At 33.1% G+C, this 25532-nt stretch overlaps 1 protein-coding gene across 4 annotated transcripts in view; it reads right to left on the bottom strand.

Annotated features, from left to right (window-relative positions):
* Window positions 1–2280: 2280 nt before the first annotated feature.
* The window catches only part of LOC100378542 (pleckstrin homology domain-containing family M member 1-like), a 38060-nt gene continuing 14808 nt past the window's right edge, over window positions 2281–25532 (bottom strand). For 3 of the 4 annotated variants that reach the window (XM_078014227.2, XM_085490597.1, XM_085490598.1), the window contains 11 exons: window positions 19224–19374; window positions 17633–17773; window positions 15999–16688; window positions 15310–15425; window positions 13330–13431; window positions 12123–12225; window positions 11494–11616; window positions 5898–6010; window positions 5317–5448; window positions 4327–4497; window positions 2281–4148 (listed from right to left, as the gene is read on the bottom strand). In XM_078014227.2, coding sequence (XP_077870353.2) covers window positions 4008–4148; window positions 4327–4497; window positions 5317–5448; window positions 5898–6010; window positions 11494–11616; window positions 12123–12225; window positions 13330–13431; window positions 15310–15425; window positions 15999–16688; window positions 17633–17773; window positions 19224–19374 — 1983 coding nt within the window. In that variant the 3' untranslated portion in view covers window positions 2281–4007. The remainder of the gene's footprint in view (window positions 4149–4326; window positions 4498–5316; window positions 5449–5897; window positions 6011–11493; window positions 11617–12122; window positions 12226–13329; window positions 13432–15309; window positions 15426–15998; window positions 16689–17632; window positions 17774–19223; window positions 19375–25532) is intronic. The other variant, XM_085490599.1, reaches the window with a different exon arrangement.

Here is a 25532-nt window from a genome sequence, read left to right as displayed (position 1 = left end):
TGTTGTAGAAATGTACTAAAATTGGCCAGCACAGATAGGTATACTAGGAGATTCCCCTTCTGAAAACAGTTTGCCTTTTCCCCCCAGGGTTGAATCTAATGCCTGCTGATGGGTGCTTCTTTGAGAGAAAGGGTGGGTAAGTAAGTAATTACCAGCAATTGATAAACACTGAAACTTCTACTTCTATGTTGTTCCTAGCTAATTACTATCACTGATTTGTAGCAGCATTATTTCATTAGATAATGTCTAAATGAGGTAAATATGAGTAGAAGTCTCACTCATGAAGCATCCAAATAAGAAGTTACCATATGAGCCACTTCAGTGTTAAAGCTTGGACTGACAGACTTCATCAGAAACAGGTAGCCTGGTAGATTGCATACAGTAGCACAACACAACTGTAGAATCAAATCACTCATGGAAAGATACCATGCACAAAATCTGGCAGATATATTTGTCCAAGTAAACAAATATTTCTCTGGTTAATTGTTAATTGTTAAAGTGTGCAATAAGTGAAACTGGACTGGTGGCTTGTCATCAACAGAATCTAACACATAAATCCATCACACTTACATGATTTTAAGCTGGAGACTGGCAGCAAATTTTAGTATGTACATTGGTATTAGAAGGTTTGTTAGAATTAATCCAAGTGCCTCCCTCCAGGACAGCAGCTATAATGACTATGCGGAAAGTCATTCCATTGTACCCCTTACCCCTTACCCTAACTCAAACCCTCCAGCTTCCAAACTGTATATGTCCCTCCAGATAATTATAGATGTCCTAAGGACTGGATATACAATTTTTTGGGGCACAATAAAGAGTATGGGGAGAGATTGAGTAAGGATTAGAGGTAGCGTACAATGGAAAATCTTTCTTGATGAGGCAGGCTGAAAATGGTACATCTCGACTGACTTGTATTCACAGCATTAGACCATTTTCCATTCACTGTGAAATCCCACGTTATGCATTAAATCCAACTTGAAACGAGACAAACAAAGGTTATAGTGGTTAAGTGCCGACAAACATGACGTGGGATTCGACAAACACGCAAGTATTTTGGGGGATATTTCCATGCTCAATAATGTGCTGTCAACATTTGATGATGGTAAATTTTGATAAATAAGGGTGTTCAAACGCAATATTCCCCTGTCAATGATCGGCCTTTTGCTGTAAGCTACGAAATAAAGAAATTAGAGTTCAAAATCAAATCGTTTGATTTTTGCAGCAGACGTTCGACACGCATCTTTCAGGCAACTCACAAGATCTCACAGTAGAACAGAAAATCAATTATTGAAGGCATAAAAAAGGAACAAGCTTGGCTAATTTATACCGATCAATATGCAGAGAGTGGCTTGCCATGTGAAATAGTAGACACAGCATCATTTTTAGCCTCTGGGAATTCTTTGGGTAGTGCAGCACTTCACATTGAGCTTGAGTTGAAGTGCAACATGTTCATTGAATGCTCATTTCACTACATTTACGAAGGATACTAAACAGATATGCACTAAATTCAGCCTTTCATCAGACATGCTGGTGAAGTTTGTTGATTTGCATATTAACTTAAATCAATGTACAGCAAAGCAAGTTGTTAAGGGTATTGTTTCACAAAGTTTTATTCCCCCACGCTCAGAGAAGGTCATTTCGGAATTGCTAGGAGAGAGAATACATGGCTGGGAAACTATCTACAAATTACCATTCAAAATAACAATAGATACTAAATTGTGGGAATTTCAATAGAAAATGAACCACAGCTTAATAATTACAAATGTAAAACTAAATAAAATTTTGCCCCAGATTTGCCAATCTAAAATGTGTACATTTTGTAACGGGGATGTGGAAACAATTATGCACCTTATGATAAGGTGTCCTCTTGTTCAGTTGTTTTGGAAGGCATTTTCTGAGCGATGGGGAAAACATATTGGGTTGAGAAATACTTTATCTGATGAAACAATTCTGCTGGGAGACCCACATGAGTCATTGTTGCTTAATTTTTTGTTATTGGTAACTAAGCGTTTTATTTATATCTGCAAATGTAAAGGAAAAATTCCACATTTCAAACATCTTAAACCATTTGTTCAAAATATTCAGAACACTGAATATGTTATTGCCAACAAAAAAGGGAAATTAAATGCACATATTAAGAAATGGGGTAAATTTCTGACTGTATTGGCCATGTAAAGGTATTTCATATGAGATTTATGTGAAACTGAAATGTATCTTTTAAGAGACTTGAATGACTCAATAAAAAAATATCTTAAATATAAAAAAACAACACAGTTAGAATTTGAATAATACTATCACTTACACATACAAACATTTTATTCCTGGTAATTATACATTCAAGTTTTAAAATCAAAGTTAAACTCTGCAAAGCCCTGTGTAAATATGAAATTATTGTTGTTTTATAAAAACATATCTAGGAAATGAAACAGTCAGTGAAAAAGCAATGACATTAGAGGCTCATCAACCAGCGGATGTTCAGCACCAATATATATCAAATTTGATCAAAATCTGTTCTGAAAATATTAAGATTTGGCTTACACAGACTGAAATGAGATATGCAAATTAACTACTTAATATGCATAGACATAGGCATAAAACTAATGTGCATTATCATGAGGTGCCTATGTACCAAATTTGATCAAAATCTGTTCTGAAGATTTTGCTTACACTTATTGAAATGATATGCAAATTAGCTGCTTAATATGCACAGAAATGAACTCCCCCTCCAAAATTTATCATATCTACACATTACTCAAAGGTACCTTAGTACCAAATTTGATAAAAATCCACTCAGATTTTGCTTACATAGACAGACACAAACACACACCAAACTCATTACCTCCCTTGTGTGCTTATCAGAGATAACAAGCAAACACAAATTTTTAGTTATTGAGCTTATGAGAGACGACGACAAGGACAGAACTATACATTTTTCAATTAAATTACAGACAAGAAAGATACAGAACATCATTTTTCTAACAATTTTAAAGTTAAAAGAATTGCACATGCGCAGATACTGGGCTCACACGTGTGGTCGATTGTTGGGCATTCAAGCGAATAAATAGGGCAGAAAAAATTAACACAATTTTTGAAACAAAAGTTTCATGTAATTATTAATTAGGACATATGTCATCAACTGCATGAAATATATTGGAGAAAAATTGCACAAACTTTTGAAACAATCTTTTCACTAAAAACTGACTAGCATTTAAATTTTTCATGTCATGTACTCATTTCTTTCTCCACATTTACTCAAATGACATTTTGCGATATGATGAGACTTTTTTATGATAGAAACCAATGGTGAATGGATTATTAAACACGCCATTCAATATTCCTCTTGCAAATAAACAGATATGAAAGTAGATTACTTTGATTTTCATTTTTATGTCACACATTCTAACAAAACAGTGACTAGAACTCTTGGCATTACATACGTATCCTCATATATCCTCGCTCCTTAGAGTATATAAATACTGTACAAGCAGTGGTCACGATGTGAGTGTATATTACATCCTTTACAACAATGCAATACATGTACAATACCGATAATACAAAACCTGAACAAAAGCACAGTGAATTTCATAAAGACATGAACGTTTTTTTATAATGAAAATTTTAAAAATATTATTTATAAAACCCTTATGCCTCATCCAAATCCAAAGTAGATGCTTTCATTGACTAGTGAAACCATTTGGTAACACCATTACGCACGAGTCTTTGTGGGTTATTTCAATTTTATTGGTTGATTAATAAAGCTGTGTGATTGTTCAAGTAGTTTTCAAATGCTATTTGAAATTTATAAAATATGTTTTAAATATATTTGAATATTTAAATAAAAATGGATCTATTCATCACAATTGATCAAAACTGAGCACTGAAAACTACAAAAGACAACTTATCCTGAACTATGCACTTTAAGTTTGTGAGCATTGGCATAAAGACAGTAGTAATTATTCAGGCAGTGATAGTGAGCAATGTTGGTCCAACACGTGATGAAAGGACACTCAACTCCATGGCGATGCAAAATCAACTTGTGTAGTTTGTCGGTTGCCAGAGACATGGCGTAGCCTTCGTCTGTCACACTTTGGACAGGATACCAATTCTGTTTTACAGGTCTTGTGGAAAACCGTTTTACATCTATCACACTAAAAAACAATAGATTTATTCTTGTCATTTTTATTTCACCACCTTACACTGTTACAACAATTTTTTTTTTTTTACTTTTGAGTAAGCATACTTTATATTTACACCAGTGGGGTTGTACAACAGCGTCCTCAAGCAGGAAGTAAGTGAAATATGTGAAACACAAGAATCAATACTTACCCTGACAGTGAGCTCTAAGTCGAAAGGATAGATAATTTTAGGACTATCACAGATTTCACATATGAATCCTTTCTGACTGCATAGGGAACAGTTTTTAACATGTTTAGCAGCAAAATTGATGATTTTCTTGAGATGCGGTAGTAACTGACCACTTTGTACTTGTATAAGATCCTATAATTAAATCAATACAGTTGATGACTGTAAAACACTTTATTTTCGCTTGGAATTAATTTTCAGTATTTTCGCTGAAGGGAAGATTCAGTGAAAATAAAATCCAGCGAATACACTACTTTTCCTATATTTTACATTCAACTTGTTAAAAATCAGTGAAAATAGATTCCATACAAAAGACTCAAAAAGTTTTTTTCAGAGAATATTAATTCCAGCTAAAATAAAGTATTTTACAGTATATTGATATTCTGCATATCTGAGTTTGCATAGTAAAACTACAAAAGCTTTTCTGAAAGTTCGTCGCTGTGAATTTTTTTCTCTAAAAAATATTTTGCCTAAATAAATGTGGTGCTAATAAAAGTAGGTTACCCCAACAAAGACATAATGATATGCATACCTGAGAGCTTGGTAAAACTTACTACAACACTGTAGTATACGGTAATTTCATCCTTTGTAGGCCACAATATTTCCTGACAAAATTTTGCTGCAAAATTGTGTCCATTTTTTATGTATTTTCATAAATTGTGTATCAACTGTATCAATTTCGCACTAACTACAGATATTTATCTTTTGAAAAAATGTGGGGGAAAAAATATGTGGCTTCATTTTGTGATAAAAAATGATACCAGGAAATATTCAACACTACAATGCAACAAATAATGATCACACCAAATAGATATAATCCCTGAATTTCGTGCATGAATGAGACACTGGTTGGTGACCTGGATTGAGAACATTTGAGTGACCATACAGGTGAACTGTCCCCGACATCTAGACATGTTTATGAATATAATATCAATTTCCTGTGGTAAAACTTACTGTAACTGAATAGAGATGGACATTATCTAACATGTACTCCTTAGGCCATACCCGTCGCCGTAATTCCTCAGCCACAGACTGTTTACATGTAAATAAATATGCTTTCAGATAAGTCAGTTGTGATCGAACTTGCTGCAAAAAAGCAAAAAAAAAACAAAACACCATTTCACATGAAAGACACAGTCTGAATTACTAAAAAAATACAACAGAATTATAGTTTATTTGAAAAGACCATTGATGGATTACAGTGCCACATGATATTTCTGTCAGAGTACTTCATCAAATCTGCCATCTTGTTTATTATAGCAAATTGTGTTGTAATGCCAACCCAGTACACCTAACTTTCAAGGTACCATATTTGATCTATTAAAAGCACATATGCTTAATATGTAAATGTGATATAAATAAGTATATGGTCAAAATCAAACGTATTTCAATGAACTAGCATACAAATAATGCAATTTTTTTTGGTTTATGTGTATTACTATTGGAGATACACTTCTAATAAGGCAAATACAATATATATTTGAAATGAAATAAATCCAGTAATAATGTAGATATTGTAATGCATAATACTTTACCTTAACATCATTAAGATCATTAATAAAATTGTAGATAGCATAATTGCATTGTTTAATATTAATCAATGGTTCATCTTCAATTTGATGTAGAAATAACTTGGTTAACTTGGCCACTATGAAATATATAGAGACTTGGTGTTATGAGATCATAAATTACATCAATGAAGACATAATAATATGCATTTACTGAAGCGTTGACATCATAAATTACATCAATGAAAACATAATAACATGCATTTACTGAAGTGTTGACATCATAAATTACATCAATAAAGACATAATGATATACATTCACTGAAGTGTTGACATCATAAATTACATCAATGAAGACATAATAATATACATTTACTGAAGTGTTGACATCATAAATTACATCAATGAAAACAATGATATGCATTCACTGAAGTGTTGACATCATAAATTACATCAATGAAGACATAATAATATGCATTTACTGAAGTGTTGGCATCATAAATTACATCAATGAAGACATGATACGTATTCACTGAAGTGTTATGACATCCTAACTTACATCAATGAAAACATAATTATATAGATTCACTGAAGTGTTATGAATAAATTACATCAATGAAGACATGATACGTATTCACTGAAGTGTTGTGAATAAATTACATCAATGAAAACATAATGATATGCATTCAATGAAGTGTTATGACAAATTACATCAACGAAGACGTAATGATATACATTCACTGAAGTGTTATGACATCATAAATTACATCAATGAAGACATATAATGATATACATTCACTGAAGTGTTGAAATCATAAATTACATCAATGAAGACATGATACGTATTCACTGAAGTTTTATGACAGCATAAATTACACCAATGAAAACATAATTATATAGATTCACTGAAGTGTTATGAATAAATTACATCAATGAAGACATGATACATATTCACTGAAGTGTTATGACATCATAAATTACATCAATGAAAACATAATGATATACATTCACTGAAGTGTTATGACATCATAAATTACATCAATGAAGACATGATACGTATTCACTGAAGTATTATGACATCATAAATTACATCAATGAAAACATGATATGTATTCAATGAAGTGTTATGACATAAATTACATCAACAATGACTTGATATGCATACACTGACTTCAGAATTGTTATGACATCATAAATTACATCAATGAAGACATAATGATATGCATTCAATGAAGTGTTATGACATAAATTACATCAACGAAGACATGATATACATTCACTGACTTCAGAAGTGTTATGAAATAAATTACATCCATAAAGACATAATGATATGCATTCACTGACTTCAGAAGTGTTATGACATCATAAATTACATCAAAGAAGACATAATGATATACATTCACTGAAGTGTTATGACATCATAAATTACATCAATGAAGACAATGATATGCATTCACTGACTTCAGAAGTGTTATGAAATAAATTACATCAATGAAGACATGATACATATTTACTGAAGTGTTATGACATCATAAATTACATCAATGAAGACATAATGATATACATTCACTGAAGTGTTATGACATGATAAATTACATCCATGAAGACATAATGATATGCATTCACTGACTTCAGACGTGTTATGACATCATAAATTACATCAATGAAGACATAATGATATACATTCACTGAAGTGTTATGACATCATAAATTACATCAATGAAGACAATGATATGCATTCACTGACTTCAGAAGTGTTATGAAATAAATTACATCAATGAAGACATGATACATATTTACTGAAGTGTTATGACATCATAAATTACATCAATGAAGACATAATGATATACATTCACTGAAGTGTTATGACATCATAAATTACATCAATGAAGACATATAATGATATACATTCACTGAAGTGTTGACATCATAAATTACATCAATGGCACATGACACGTATTCACTGAAGTGTTATGACAGCATAAATTACATCAATGAAAACATAATTATATAGATTCACTGAAGTGTTATGAATAAATTACATCAATGAAGACATGATACATATTCACTGAAGTGTTATGACATCATAAATTACATCAATGAAAACATAATTATATGCATTCAATGAAGTGTTATGACATAAATTACATCAACAAAGACGTAATGATATACATTCACTGAAGTGTTATTACATCAATGAAGACATGATACGTATTCACTGAAGTATTATGACATCATAAATTACATCAATGAAAACATGATATGCATTCAATGAAGTGTTATGACATAAATTACATCAACGATGACTTGATATGCACACACTGACTTCAGAATTGTTATGACATAAATTACATCAATGAAGACATAATGATATGCATTCAATGAAGTGTTATGACATAAATTACATCAACGAAGACATGATATACATTCACTGACTTCAGAAGTGTTATGAAATAAATTACATCAATGAAGACATAATGATATACATTCACTGAAGTGTTATGACATGATAAATTACATCCATGAAGACATAATGATATGCATTCACTGACTTCAGACGTGTTATGACATCATAAATTACATCAATGAAGACATAATGATATACATTCACTGAAGTGTTATGACATCATAAATTACATCAATGAAGACAATGATATGCATTCACTGACTTCAGAAGTGTTATGAAATAAATTACATCAATGAAGACATGATACATATTTACTGAAGTGTTATGACATCATAAATTACATCAATGAAGACATGATATGCATTCACTGACCTCAGAATTGTTATGACATAAATTACATCAATGAAGACATAATGATACAGTATGCATTCAATGAAGTGTTATGACATAAATTACATCAACGAAGACATGATATACATTCACTGACTTCAGAAGTGTTATGAAATAAATTACATCAATGAAGACATAATGATATACATTCACTGACTTCAGAAGTGTTATGACATGATAAATTACATCAATGAAGACATAATGATATACATTCACTGAAGTGTTATGACATGATAAATTACATCAATGAAGACAATGATATGCATTCACTGACTTCAGAAGTGTTATGAAATAAATTACATCAATGAAGACATGATACATATTTACTGAAGTGTTATGACATCATAAATTACATCAATGAAGACATAATGATATACATTCACTGAAGTGTTATGACATCATAAATTACATCAATGAAGACATAATGATATGCATTCACTGACTTCAGAAGTGTTATGACATAAATTACATCAATGAAGACGTAATGATATACATTCACTGAAGTGTTATGACATAAATTTCACCAATGAAGAAATGATATGCATTCACTGACTTCAGAAGTGTTATGAAATAAATTACATCAATGATATACATTCACTGAAGTGTTATGACATGATAAATTACATCCATGAAGACATAATGATATGCATTCACTGACTTCAGAAGTGTTGACATCATAAATTACATCAATGAAGACATAATGATATGCATTCACTGACTTCAGAAGTTTTATGAAATAAATTACATCAATGAAGACATGATACATATTCACTGAAGTGTTATGACATCATAAATTACATCAATGAAGACATAATGATATACATTAACTGAAGTGTTATGACATCATAAATTACATCAATGAAGACATAATGATATGCATTCACTGACTTCAGAAGTGTTATGAAATAAATTACATCAATGAAGACATGATACATATTCACTGAAGTGTTATGACATCATAAATTACATCAATGAAGACATAATGATATTCATTCAATGAATTGTTATGACATAAATTACATCAACGAAGACATGATATGCATTCACTGACTTCAGAAGTGTTATGAAATAAATTACATCAATGAAGACAAGCCATGCATGGCACAGTCCCCGTTAGTTATCAAATTTTAGATATATAGTTTTGTTTATAGTAATATAGCTGGAATATAACCATGTCAGGAATATGATTTTTTAACATTAAAATGATTGACATTTGTATCTGATCGTCAAACAAGTACTTGTCCATATTGAGAGATATTGCTCTGGAACAGCATTCATAATCAGCCATTTTGAATACATGTATATATATAACATGATGTATAACAAATATATAACATTTGAATATAATCAGTCAAAGCATTTAAGAGATATGGCTCTAGAAGCCCAATCATTAAAACAAAATGGCCGCCAGTCAGCCATTTTGAATCCAATCTGAAAAATAAAATGACGTGCACCAGGAACCCGTTATGTCTAATGTATGTACCAAGTTTGAACGAAATCCATCCATAAATGCCAGAAATGCTTGATATTTGATGATTTTTTAGCACAAAAATGGCCACCATTTGGCCATTTTGAATCGGATCGTTGAACCAATACATCTGTCTATCTATGACATGATGTATAATGAATATATAAAATTTGAACATAATCAGTGAAAGCAAGTCAGAGATATGGCACAAGAACCACATTCATTAATACAAAATGGCCGCCAGTTGGCCATTTTGAATCTTATCTGAAAAACAAAATTATTTGCATCAAGGTCTCATAATGTCTAATGTACATACATGTACCAAGTTTGAACAAAATCCATCTGTAAACAGCCGAGAAATGCTTGATTTGTACGATTTTTTAGCACAAAAATGGCCGCCATTCGGCCATCTTGAATCAGATCGTAAAACAAAATGATGCATGTCCTATAATGTCTAATGTATACACCAATTTTGAACAAAATCCATCTGTAAACAGCTGAGAAATGCTTGATTCTGATGATTTTTAGCACAAAAATGGCCGCCATTCGGCCATCTTGAATCAGATCGTGAAACAAATTGACGTGCATATGTATGATATCATGTATGATGTATGTGTGAAGTTTGATTGTAATAGGTCAAGGCATTTCTAAGATACAGGTTCAGACGCACGCACGCACACACTGAGGTCAAAACATAAGTCCCCGTTTTCGGACTGCGTCCGAACGGGGACTAACAATGATATACATTCACTGAAGTGTTGTGACATCATAAATTACATCAATGAAAACATAATGATATACATTCACTGAAGTGTTATGACATCATAAATTACATCCATGAAGACATGATATGCATTCACTGAAGTGTTATGATGACATAAATTACATAAATGAAGACATAATAATATGCATTTACTGAAGCATGCAGTGATTTCAACATCTAGTAGTAATATTATAATGACAGATAACAGCCCAAACACAAACATTTTCAGTGTCGTGCGAATATTTGTGACGAGTTACGAGATTCTATTTCAGCAACGTAGCGTATGATGTAAAGAAAGAGAAATGTTTTGAATGCGCCTTCTGCAACAACCTGGAATGCTTTCAATGTTGGTAATGTAGCTGACCTAAATAATGTATTTGCTCTATTAATAGACTTATGGAGATGTTTTTATGATCAAAATATTTTGTAATATAGTAATCTTTAATATACAAAAAGGTAATTTTATTACAATTAATTCAAATTTATGTTTATATGCGCTACTATTAATTTAAAAGCAAATATGATAAGGACAATTTTGATCAATGCAAATACGTCTTTTTACAAAAACGTAAAATTCTAGATTGATATTTAATACCTTTATGTTTATTAAAATCCCAATTGTGTATAATTCTTGATGGTATGATAGCTTCATCATCAGTATGGCATTCATAGCAATAATAACATCCATCATAACTGCATACTTTAGCTCTACCATAAACTACAGAGAAAACAGACATGAGTCACATTCAGTAATACATTGCAACTGAGGATTGTTCACAATTTTATTACATTTACAGGTGTTGAATGGAATAATGGAAAAAAAATGTTTTTATCTGTTTAGTTTTTCGGATCATATGATTAAAATTTTGGAAGAAAATATGAAAAATGTTTTTTGTTAATGTTTATTTTTTTGGTAAAGGTTAATTCAATTTTCTCAACTAAATATGAAACAAATATTAAATGGAAAAACAAATTGTGCAAAATATTGTTTTCTGTCCATGACACTTTTGATAAAAACTGTACTGACAGGCAATTTACCTGAAATGTACGCAGTTTTAAGTACACGTATGTATCAATACACTGGCAGAAATCATGATTGGATTACTGCATTTTACATATAAACTACAATAGCCTCCTAATTAGACAGCAATTTTGTCTTCTATTAGCCTCGTGAACGGAATGGCAACTCAGCATCTCAGACTATGACAAAGTATTACTACTCACTGATTCCAATTGGTCTGGAGCACCCTTTGCATTGGTAATTCTGAGAATCTAATCCTTTTTCATTTGAAATCTCTGTTAAGATTGCCATCAAGGCATGTGTTCTCTGTAAATGATGAAGAATGAGACAAAGAAACTCAAACAAATATTGTGCTCAGGCTGTACAGGAATGTTATAACCAAACCAGTGACAGTTAAATCTCTGCATGCATGGTTCATGACATGATCACAATATTATTAAAATTCAATTATCAACCGCATCCTAATTACTAGTACTCCCCTAGTTGAGAGTTTATGACAAATATCGAAAACTGCGAAAATCCTGATGTAAGCACATCTATAGTTGATGGAGAAATCTATTTAAGACAAACTGTGAAAATCATTGTGATAAATTGCTTCATTCACTTTTATTGTATTGGTAATCTGTCGTGCTTTTATTTTTATTTTTTTAAAATGAGAAGCCAAACAGATAAGGTAATAGATGCTAGTCATGTTGGCTTGTTGAAAACGGTGACTTAGGGGGTCAAAATTGAGGTGTATGTCAAGAGGTCACATAAAAGGCACCCTATGGAGATGGTTTTGCGAAACAGTATAGCGGCATACATGAAGTAACAAATTGATAACAGTGGCAAGTTGTTTAAAAATGAGACAATTCCAAGCGGAGACAACGGTGAATGATTCAAATGTACTGTTACTTAAAGTAAATTTAAATCATGAATGAATCATCTCAGTGTTTTTTCATGTGTGGAAGTTTGAGTTTAAATCCAAATATGTACTAAATATAAATCGTATCTATAAAATAGTTAATTAGACCTGGGCAGGACTTCCATTGAGACAGGTGGCCATAAAATTGTAGTGGTCACTGATATACAAATTGAAAACTAAATTGTCCTGAACTTCACATTTCTCGAGATTTTGAATGTTTACAAATTATGCTAATTAGGTTTCAATTATGGAAAAAAAGAAGGGGTAGGTAGACTTGTTTCCATGAACACAATGCCATCAGCCATTTTGTGAAAGGCCGGTTACTGGAATACATTTCTGTACTCTTGACATCTGTCACTCCTTAAAACCCAATATATGGTTTATTGCAGTGAATATTAACCTTACAGTGCCTTAAATTAACCATGATCCTTAGCAGTGCCTTAACATTTCCCATGCTCTCTTGCTGAGTTAGTATGCATACATGTACATGTAGAAATGAAACTTACAGGATCTGTGCTTATAGAAGCTAAAGACTGGGATAGAGGAACGACTTCAAAATCACCGCCTATTGACACTCTATTCTTGTCTTCTGGTTTCTCATTTCCAGCCTGATTAGGGAAAGTGAAATTAATGATTATGTATTTGGAACCAGACCACTTCCGGCTTTTGTAACCCTTAATAGTTCTGTTGAGACTCTTGAATTCTTTGACTGTAGCATCAACTGCATGTATATAAGCAAACTCATGGAATGACTCCTTAAACTAGTTCCACCATAGAGGGCAGCATTGTATTGTATCCCATTAGGTCTCCACTCTAATACTGACAGAATGTACGCTATATCTAAAAGGCTATGTGAACCAATGACCTTCTAAGTAAGAACATGTTCTTTTTTTTTTGAAAATGAGAGTATGTATCGATTTTGCTCTATTAGAAACACATAAACAAAATCAAGTTTTGTTTGAATTGGAACTAAATTTGGATTTGATTTGAACTAGATTTGTTATTAATTATATATTTTGCATAAAGATACATTTGCTTCAAAACAATTAAATATGGTATTGTACTGTGAAATACTTTATTTTAGCTGGAATAAATTTTCACTGAAAAAAAAATTTGGGTGCTTTGTATGGAATTTATTTTCATTGATTTTTGACAAGTTGAATGTAAATTATAGGAGAAATGGTATATTCGGTGGATTTTATTTTCACTGAATCATTCCATCAGCAAAAATTAATTCCAAGCGAAAATAAAGCATTTTACAGTAGCTCAAATTCCTGTGAAATTGCCTCATTGGAGCAGGATTGGATACAAATATTAAAGAGTGGTTGCGACATCATGTTAGACTCATTGCAATGTACACAATGCACATAAAATACATTGTTTCCATAAAATTCAAACACTCCCTGCAAAACGACTAACACCCTTAGACAGTTTTGTGAAACTTGGGAAGTAAAGATAAGACAACACTATACATGTATGCTACTCCAGACTTTTTCTGATCTAATGAATGCAACAACAATACAAGAAACAAATAAGCTTTAATATTCTGGTCTAGAAAGAAGATGTGGTCTTAATTAAAACTCAAAAATATTACAGCGATGTAATTTAACGATGAGAATGCACGATATATATATGCATACATTGCAAGGATAGGGTGTTCACTTTTGAAGAAAAATGCAGGGTTCGATCCAAAGAAAAGCTGAAGAGAAGAACACAGTGTCGACTCAGGCTAGATCAGCTCAGAATCAGAGGGTTTGTCATTGACACAGTTCAGTATTTAATTCGAAGATGAGAAGTAAAAGAGAAGTAAAATATAAATTACTACCACTTCTGAACAGAGAAATAGCTGAACCCACTGATACAAAAGGGGGTTCCCGAATTGATAGCGTTTGCACGTTCATCGTTTGTAAGTTTTCCACATATCGCGTGACCTGGGGTCAACAAACCAGAAGGTAGGACAAATTTTGAACGTTCCGAACGCGCAGTCGCAGTGCACCAAACATCACTGTTTCCAATTCATAATGTAAAAGCTCCCCTGAAATACAACTGCCATCATCTTAAAAGTAACTCGTACTAGCTTCTAAAAAGTTACACACTATTCTGTCTCGAGCATGCAAATTATCTTTGGCTATAGCGTGATGTTTTCATATTTTTTTGTGGGTATTTTGGGAGTGGCGGTCATATTTTACTCTGTGAAACACATACATACCATCTCTATTTCAGTCCATTTTCTCTTTTTCAACTGAAAATCCATGTTTCTCAGCTGTCTTCTAGCTGCCCTCATTTGTACCCACCCACACTCACTCCGCTATCTTTAAAAAAATGTTTAAAATATGCCGCTGACTTTTGTCTGGTTGCATGTCTACCGGTGCTCTTTAGACTTTTTATATTTTTGTCCTACCCTCGCCCGTTGCTAGGTAGATTGTGGGAATGTATGTGTGTTATGCTAATGCATGATGGGAAATTTAACAAAGATTGCTACCTACCTGCTCCTTTACTATTTCTTTCTCTGGTAACTGATCTAACAATTCTGCCATGGTAGGAGAAGGTCTCTGTCGACTTGCTGGTGCATAGTTCTGCAGTAAACTCCCAAAACTTTCACCTGGAATATATCAAATTGTCAAATTTCCATTATGAAATAATAATACATTTGAAAATTGGAATTGCAGCCAAGGTGAAATACAAAAAGAAAAAGTTATCTGTAACATTCACTGTCCAACACAAAAAAAAAAAAAGATTTATTTTGGAATTGATTTGACTTTGAAGCTGTGATCAGTAGCAAAAAGCATAGCGTAACTATTACAACCTTGTCCATTGAAAACCTAGATTTAAATAACATACGTATGTATGGATGGACAAACTAACTATGCAATATCTTTTTTTTCCATAGAAGAAGTGAGTATAAAATTTCTGAAACAATGTAATAATATATTATTAACATAACAAATTTTTCAAACTGAACATATCTGTATTCTAAAAAAAACATAGATAAATTAGTGAAACCTTGCCTACAAATCTGCATGAAACAATTATACTTATGGTTCAGATGTAACATATCAAACATACCAATTTGATCCCAAAGTAAAAAAGAAATACGCAAATATTGAAAGACAAACACTCTAACAATGTAATGCTAAAGCTCAATGTTCAATTCATAATGAATTCTGTGACCTACCTCTTTCTCTTATAGGTGATCGAATCTCGGTATCCGGGGTTAGTTGCTTCTCGAACGTTGATGACCAGCCACTTCTTGCAATGAGACTGTTACCCACAGAAGCTGTCAGTTCATCATCTTCGCCAACAGCAACACCAGTCTCGATATACTCTTCTCGGTGATTGTTTTGACATTCCACGTACCCCTGTGTTGCAACATCAGCATCCTGTCGGTTTGCTGCGACAGTCACTTCAGCCACTGCATCATTCACCTGTGGTAAAGCTTTGGATTTTGCTGGTGTGAAAACCCTAGACATTCCAAGATGACGGGGAGCTTCTGTAAATTTCGCTTCCTGCGCTCTGTCTTTGTCTTCATCTGATTTGTTCGCCTCCATCTCCAAATTGGCATCATCAGCATTTCTCTGTTCTATTTCCTTATTCTCTTTCAACAACTTTCTCTTCAAGTCCTCTCTGCCTCTTTGTGGACTATGTGTTAAGATGATGTCATGGTCTGGAGGGGTTGCTAGAAGACTACTGCTCATTTCACATTCTCTGTAGTTGAAATCTCCGGTGGATGGACTTCCAGACTCATCTTGTGTCAAATTAGCAGCTTCCATTGTTCTGGTTTTATTTTTTGTTTTCTTTCCATGGGCTGTTTTGACTGGTATGATTGATACTGGATTTGAGATTGATGACAGAGAGTCTGCTTCATCTGAAAAAACAAACAAAAGACAGTTGGTCTTCATCTCACAAGTAGCATGTATCCATTAATTATTTTAGCTGCTTGAAACGTAAAAAGGAATTTGTATTTACATGTACTGTACTTAAAAAAATTGAATGAAAAGAAGGAATTGATTACTGGTTCATTAGAAGAAATAATGCATATGCGCTTAGAATTGCCACATCATTAATAAAAAAATGTGCACAAGCGTTTTCATAATTTCATCAAATAAATAATACTATATTTACTGCCAAAACATCATACCCTAATATTTTCATGAAAATGCAAACTATATAATGTACAAATCTTAAAAAATACTCAAAACAAAAAAACAAAATATAATTTTTAAGTTAAATTGAATTCATGAATGTGGAAAATAAAAACAATCAAGTGAAGATGTCACACAATTAACTCTTCAAGCACTATAATTTTTCTTGGCAAAATTTTCATGCAACATTTTGCCAGTTTTTATGGTCCAAAAAGACATAATTTTCGATTGGTTAAAAAAATAAATACAAATTCCGAAGAAAATGATGTGGGTTTAAAATTTGTTTATGATAGCACTTATTTAAAAGTTGACTTTGGCACTCAAAGGGTGAAGGTCATGTTGATAAGGGTGAAATAAACAAAACATGCTTTGAAACGAAAAAACAAAAACAATTCTCCATTCAACTATATATGATGCACTTCAGTGGTTTGTGAAATTGCCAAAAGAATGTGGGAAAATGTGGGAAGCGCACAGAATGACAAGAATGAAAACAAACCCTTATTAAACTTACCAGTGGGGACAGCACCAATAGATACAAGAACTAGTTGGTCTCCCTCAACTTACCAGTGGGAGTAGTGCCAATAGATACAAGAACTAGTAGGTCTTTTTAAACTTACCAGTGGGGTAGCATCAATAGATACAAGAGCTAGTAGGTCCTTAAACTTACCAGTGGGGGTAGCACCAATAGATACAAAAGCCAGTGGGGTTTCTTCAATGTCTTCTAAACCAGCTAACTTGAGTGGAGTAAATCCCCACTGATTGAGAACAGATGAGTTATATGAAAGTTGGAAGACAAAATCCCCCATACCTGGAGAGGAAGAAGAAAAAATCAATTTATTTTTTTTCTGCTTAAATGCTGAAAACTCATCAGCATTGCATATTTTGCAGAATAATGCATGCTTTTAGTAAACACACAACATAATAGGGTTTACATTCTTCCTGCATTCAACAATTCACATAATTGATGAATTAACCAGAACTTCGAACCATCTGACTATTTATCAGGTACTCTCTACCTAATATCTTTTCACATATTATTTGCAATTTTACATGCATAAATTCTGGCCAAAATACGAAAATTTTGCATTTTCCGTCAATTTCATGGATTTCAACAATATCTTAAAATTAAACAGACAGAAGTTTTAATTATCAGATTTTTGATGTTGACTTTTCTCAAACTTTTCATTGGCGTACTATTTTGGACCCAATTAATTTCCTAAGGAGACTGCTGTACTTGTTTTTTCAAAAATATGTTTTGCAATGCGTTATCAGAATGTCAAATTAATTTATAGAAATTAATTTATAGAAGTATTCGCCCTCATCACCTGGCAGCTAATATTCTTTTTGAACTGGATACGGCTTTTGCTGCCCGAAGTCATGTGATAAAAGCACCAGAGCTTGCGAGGCGGTGAGCCATACGACCAAGGGAAGCAAAAGCCATATCCAGTCCATAAGTTTTATCAAATACCTTAAAAGATGTAATTAATATTTTACCATGGCGTGACATCAAACACATGATGTAATTTAGAATGAAATTTTGTTTTGATTGATGAAAGCCGGATGCACTGAGCCAGGCGTGATATGGAAAATTATTGCCCCGATATGAGGGCACACTTCCTATACCGTTACACGGCCAAGCAATATGAGGTATATGATAATATTTCTTTTTGTCATTCATTCAAAGACACAACCAGGTGCTGAAAATTTTCTTTGTTATCTATAAATTATATACTATGGTTATCAACTAAATTTAGTTTAATGTTTAAAAAAACAATTATAGTACTCTAACAATACATCAAACTATTCAGTAATTTGGAGAAAGGAAGAAAAAATTCATTATATAATATTTTCATCATTATTTTGGTGCTGGAAAATCACATAAGATTGTGGGTAGGCAGTCAGATAGACCCTTCTAATGACCCAAGCATTCATTTACATAAACACAAGAGAATAATCACCTGCGAATGCGGCAAATGTCATTGTTTGCAACAAGCGTCTACCCATGAGCCTTTGTGTTTTTAGCGTGTGTTGTTATCGTCGCTTGGGACTCAATTCCCGCGTGTGCACCGGTTACGACCCGGTCACCTTTCACAAAATAAAAACCCTCATAATTTTTTCCATATTTTTATACAAAATTTCCATCAAGACCTGTAGTCCATTAGAAATTATGTTGATTTGGTGCAAAATTATAAAAAAAAAAAATAGAAAAATAAATAAAACAAATGTTTTAGCGCTCAAAGTTGTAAAATAGATCGTACCTTGCAAATAGTTTTTCATGATGTGTGGTTGTTCTGAGTCTCTAAGGAAACTGTATCCATGGTAATATTGTTGTAGTTTCTTTTTGTCCAGCAGCATAGCAGCTAAGTAGCTCTCTATCAAGCCATCGTTTAGCGCCAACCGAATCCAAGCCTACCAGAGTAATGTACAAAAGTATTTTATAGCACATATAGTTCATTTACAGAACCATCAAAGTACAGTGAACTTCATTAAGGCATGAATGTTTTTTTATATCAAACAACTTGACCAATCACAATGTCTTAGCGAATACATACCACCCATATATAATATCTTTTACTTACATACTGTAAAGGGGTTAATTATTCACTGGGTTTTAATTTTACTTATTTCGCTGACTGGAAAATGTGCTAAATTAAAACCTAGTGAATATGTAAAGTTTAGCATAGAACACTGAATATGCCTAAAATGGTAAATCAGCGAAATTTAAACCCAGTGAAAATTAGTCATTTAACATTACTTTTAAATTTTTCATTTACATTACTCATGGGTAATGGGCATTACTAAATGGATTCTACAACTGTATCACAAATGATTGATTAGATAGCTGCTTGACCTTGTGTCCGTACAAACTTGCCAGATCGATAAGAATTTCAGATGCGTAATTTTGAATGGCTTATTGGTCCTAAATTATTCTAACGACCTTGCATAAAATATTTTAATGTTACAGCATTATTTTTTGGCAGATTTGCATACATTTTACAAAGTTCCATCTGTCTGACACTGTAATAGTGTGCATGAACTCCTTGCTAAACCTGCCAATGCTGATTGGTATCCTATAATTTGTGCTCTTGAAAAAGCAATTATTTTTACTACTGAGATATTTTTTACATTTTTTATGACCCAAAAAGATTGCCCAGGTGCTGAAATATTGCCAAGGGTCGATCTTTAACAGTGGGTGATTTTTTTAATCAATTACGGTGCAACACTTGATGAGAACAAACAGGTTGTTGTTGTTTTTTGCAAAAATAAAAATGAAACTCGCACCTCACCTTTTTATTTGTTTGCACTGGTGGAGGAAATGTTTGTTTTTTGTTTCAGAGGATGTTTTGTCTATCGAAATCAAAAACATTATTTAATGAATGTTGAATCTTAATACAAAAACAAGCAGCCTCTCGGCTTAGATAGCTCCGCTGTTAGCAATGCACATTCAGGGCTCGAAATTAATTTTTAAATCTGGTGGTCCATATGAACCACCACCCCTATTTTTTGGTGGTCCAAACCAGGATGTATGTGGTGCAGTATAAAATTAATAAAATGTGTCAATATTTTGGGGTATGTCATTTATTAAGTAAAAATGTACTGTTACAAATCAGTGTCAGTATCACTTTCATTTTGATTGTTTTGTGCATGTGGTCCATATGGCTTAATATCTGGTCTTCGTGTACGCCTACCTGCATTCCACCAAGTCATAATAGCAGGTTGTGGGTTAAATTTATGCAATGGTTGCCCTAACAGTTTTATTCTTAATAGTTCATTCAGTTTTTCTGTTGTGAGACTGGATCTCCAGTCAGTTTTAATTTTACCCATTATTGAAAACCCTCGCTCACACTCACTAGTGTGAATTGGAATAAGAAGCACAATCTTCACAAGGGTGAGTATATTAACAAACTCTTTTGGTATGTGTCTAAGAAGTCTCTGCCAGAAGTCTAGGTAAGTTAAATGTGGCTGTTTTATTGCAGTGTCTCTGAGAATCAGTTTCAGTTGCCTCCATTCCAATGGGATATCATTTATTTTACAATTCTGCCTAATGAGCAAATCCTGGAAATGTGTTGTGAGTTGCTGTATTTCTATTTGGCCATACTCCAGGAGATCACCAACGTTATCAATGGGCCAATTTCTCTGATTAATTACTTTGCAGTCATTTAACACCTGGTTGTCACTGAAAGATGTAAACCTAACTTCCAGTTGATCAATAGTGTTTTGTATTAATGTCCTATTATCTCTGTTCACCATTTCATCATATTCTTGCTGAGTTAGTGTTCCACCTCGTTCAGCTCTACATGTTACATCCAAAAACTTTACATCATTGTCAATTGTGATATGATTATTAAATTCCATTTCTCGTGGCCCAGGGTTTTCTCGTAGCTCCCTTAAGTTGCTTAGTGCAGCTTGAAAACAAGTATCCACTGTTCCAACTGAACTGTCATTCTTTTGAAACATTAATGACAAACGTGATAATACAGTATATATGTCCATCATCACATAAAGAGATTTAATGAATCTGTAAGACTGTAATTTTCTGCAAAATCCCTTTACTTTATTTTTTGCATCACTTGACTGTCCTGTGATCGTAACCTGGTCAAGGTGAGTGAACATAGCTGAATAGTTCTTAGTAATATTTATAATTGCACGTTCATGGTGACCAATCCATCTTGTGCCCAGGACATTAGACGGTTTGTATACTTTCACATTAGTGGTTTCTACAGCTAACTGTAAATTTGACCAATTTAATGGTGAGTTCTTAAAAAACTTTAAAATATTTACGAGAAAATCCTCAATTTCTTTGAAATATTTACATTGTTTAAGTGCGTGTTTAATAGCCAGTTCCAATCTGTGGGCTACACAATGGACCGATACAAGATGAGGGATATCCGCACGTAATTTTGCACTAACACCCTGCCTCTGACCAAAATTGACGGCAGCCCCGTCTGCACCGAAGCCCACAAGTTTTTCTTTCCAAGTCTGTGCGTCTATTTGAAACTCTTTGTCAAAAGCCGCGTCAATTGCTGTTAAAATCCCTTTACTATCAGCATGCTCCAGTGCTTGCAAGGAGAAATATTTGGTTGTGGGTTTTCCATCGTCAAACACGCGTAGATACATTATTTCCTCATCAATAGTTGCCACATCTGTGGCAGAGTCAATTAAAATAGAAAATAACTTGTTATTAATCACACGTTTCAGTTCTTCTCTGTGGACTTCTGAAATATAGTGAATAAAAGTAGACGCCTGTTTGTCGTTTTTGTAGGCAACCCCAAGATCCACTCCATTTCATTCTTGTAATTCACAAAGTCCGGCAAAATCGGTAAAAGGTCATTTAGCAACTGCTAAATAATAAGAAATGCGGAATAGTTTTTCTAATTTAGACACTTGCTCCTTTTCTGCATTAATGATACTTTGTTCTAATAGGGCATTTTCACTCGCTGACAGATTATTTACGGCATACGCACCACTTGCCTTCTTATGTGGTTCACTTTTCTCGTGCGATGTGACAGATGACAGACGAAAGTTACTGCTTCCCCGGCGAAATGCATTTTCAATGTTATCTCGGCCACAATCCCGGCGCCATTGACAGAACATAACATTATTTCCATTATCAAAAATAAGCCATGGTCGCCCAGTTTTCCAAATAGGAAAAAATTTCTTCACAACTTTTTTCTTCTTTGCTGGGGGTGTTTCTGACACATCCGCGGTAAGTAGAATTTCACTAGTGGTTTGAGTTTCACTTACAGCGTCAAGATCACGATATCTGAGCTGATATCTGATTCGACACCTTGTTCAGTACGATCCTGTTGGTCTTGTCTGGATGCTGTCCCAGCTCTAGTAAAACCGAACTTGAATAACCCACTCATAATGACAAATTTAAATGTCAAAGAAACGAGCAGACGATCACAAATACATGCTTCGTCTTTGCCCTGATCAACAACCACATGGCATTAGCATAAGTTTTTGTTTCAAGTTCAGTTGATTCCATGGTGTACTGTGGTTGCTAGGCCACCATCCTTTGGTTCTCATGAAACTGTTTCAGCAAATCATAAAATAAACGTCACTGCATCTCATTATATATTTAAATACATCATGAATCGTCACTGCATATGATTAAATATTTAAATGTTTGCAGTCTTGAATACGCGTTGTCACCAGGGAATGTGAAACCGTTTTAACAAGTCTATTTTAGTTGTGTTTTTTTATTCCCGGAAACTGATCGAACACAAATGATTTATCTTGCGAATGTCAAAGTGGTGGTCCAAATGGACCACTGAGAATTAAATTTCGTGGTCCAAAACGAGAATTGGGTGGTCTTTGGAGGCAAGACCACTACTAATTTCGAGCCCTGACATTTCAATTACAGCACTGAAGATATCATTAGAAAATGAACGAATCTGAGGATTACCTGAGGTACCTGTACATATATGTATAGTATCAAAACAATCGAACATGCTGTTTTCAACAAGATTTTGAAAGTATCACTTTTTACCAAAAATTACAAAAATATTGAAGATATCATCACAAAATGAACAAATTTAAGGTCTGCCTGAGGTACCTATATTTATAGTATCAAAGCAATCAGACTTGCGGTCTTTAACAAGAAGTCAAAAATATTCAAAGAATTAGAGAACTGATGATATCATCACGAAATGAACAAATCTGAGAAAGGTCCATATGTAGTACCCATATATGTAATATCAAAGCAATTGGACTTGCAGTTTTCAACGGGGAAATCGAAAATATCACTTTTTACCAAAAATTACAAAAATATTCATCAAAATTAGAGAAATAAAGATATCATTACAAAATGAACAAATCTAAGAGAGGTCTGCCCAAGGTACATATACACCACGTATAATGCTTTTATAAGAATAAGAATTGTACATTTCAAGAAGAAGTCAAAAAAGTAACAAGCAGCCTGTCAGCTGAGATAGCTCCGCTGTTAGCAATGCACATTTCAATTAAAGAACTGAAGATATCATTAGAAAATGAACAATATATATAGTATGTATAGCAATCGGACTTGCTGTTTTCAACAAGAATTCAAAAATATCACTTTTTACCAAAAATGACAAAAATATTCATCAAAATTAGATAATTGAAGATATCATCACGAAATGAACAAATCTGAGAGAGGTCCACCTGTAGTACCTATATATATAATAGCAAAGCAATCAGACTTACAATTTTCAACAAGAAGTCGAAAATATCACTTTTTACCAAAAATGACAACAATATTCACCAAAATTAGAGAATTGAAGATATCATCACAAAATGAAATCAAAGAAAGCTTAGAAAGAACTCCCATGTGCTGAGAGTATTGGAGACACATTAAATATAATTCGAAATTACTTAGCTGAAAAGTAATTATGCAAATCAGAAAATTAATATGACCAGATTTGAGTGTAAAACTAATGAGGTCTGCGCAATGTAACAGCAAATCTATGTCTCCAAGTTTAATTGAAATGTGATTAGAACCAAAAAATTATGAATTATTATGCTTATTAGGGAATTAATATGAACAGATTTTAGGTTTGTACATTGTCCTAGAGCATCTTTGTACTAAGTTTCATTGAAATGGAATAATTAGTACCGTGAAAACTCCAAAATTCCGACCCCCCTAAAAATTCGAACGCCTATTTATTTGCCGGGTTTCGGTATTTTATTTACCTCCAAATTTTCGACTCCACTAAAAATTGCCGACTCATTCTTATTCGAAAATTTCGACCAGTTTTAGTTTTCCCCCAAACGAAAAAAAACCCGATGTGAGCGTTCAAACGGGACCTTCCCCGAAGGCATGAATCCGGGTTTCTGATTGACTGAGAGATTTTTATTTTATTGGTAACGAAAATATAATCTAAATAAACGAAGTTTCAAATAAAAACGAACACAAAAATCTCGGCATGCTGCGTTTCTGAATTGTTGATTATTACTGTACTCAGTAGTGATTATAATAATGTACACAAAATAAATTTGTTGAATGGTTATGAAATACAAATAAAAGTCAACTTAGTTTCATCGTAAGCGAATGATTCCGGTCTCGTATAAACGTTTGATGCTGTAGGATATCCGCCATGTTCTCTTAGGTCAAATAGGTCAAATCGCTAATTAACCAATCAAAAAGCTGGATGATGCCAACGTGTTCAAATTACCATAGCTTATTTAAATATGTTAATGTTATTGAACGCAATGCGGAAGAGATTGATGTTGTAGTACGATATTTTGGCTTGGATTTTGATGCGAAAACGGCATGATTTTTTTTAAATAAAAAAATTAGTTGTTTTTAAAAAATAAACTGGTCATCTGAAGAATAATTTAACATTGTTCACAGTGATAACAGCTCATTCTCGAAAGGAAGCTTACCCGCTCACGCTAGTCACGATAAAAATCATACACGTGTACTCTTGAATAGACAGACGTCAATGACTACGGTAAAACTTACTCTATTTTAGCTGGCAGGATTGATTGAAATGTCCGAAAAATGACGCCAAAATACACCTTAAAAGTCCCATTTTATTTTCTTAAATCCCATTTTATTTTTTAATCCAAGGGCGAATTTACGG

This window comes from Saccoglossus kowalevskii, chromosome 15 (genome assembly GCF_978046115.1).
Source record: "Saccoglossus kowalevskii chromosome 15, keSacKowa6.1, whole genome shotgun sequence".
NCBI lineage: Eukaryota > Metazoa > Hemichordata > Enteropneusta > Harrimaniidae > Saccoglossus > Saccoglossus kowalevskii.
Note: the sequence above shows the minus strand (reverse complement) of the source record. Positions and strands in the feature narration are given on the sequence as shown.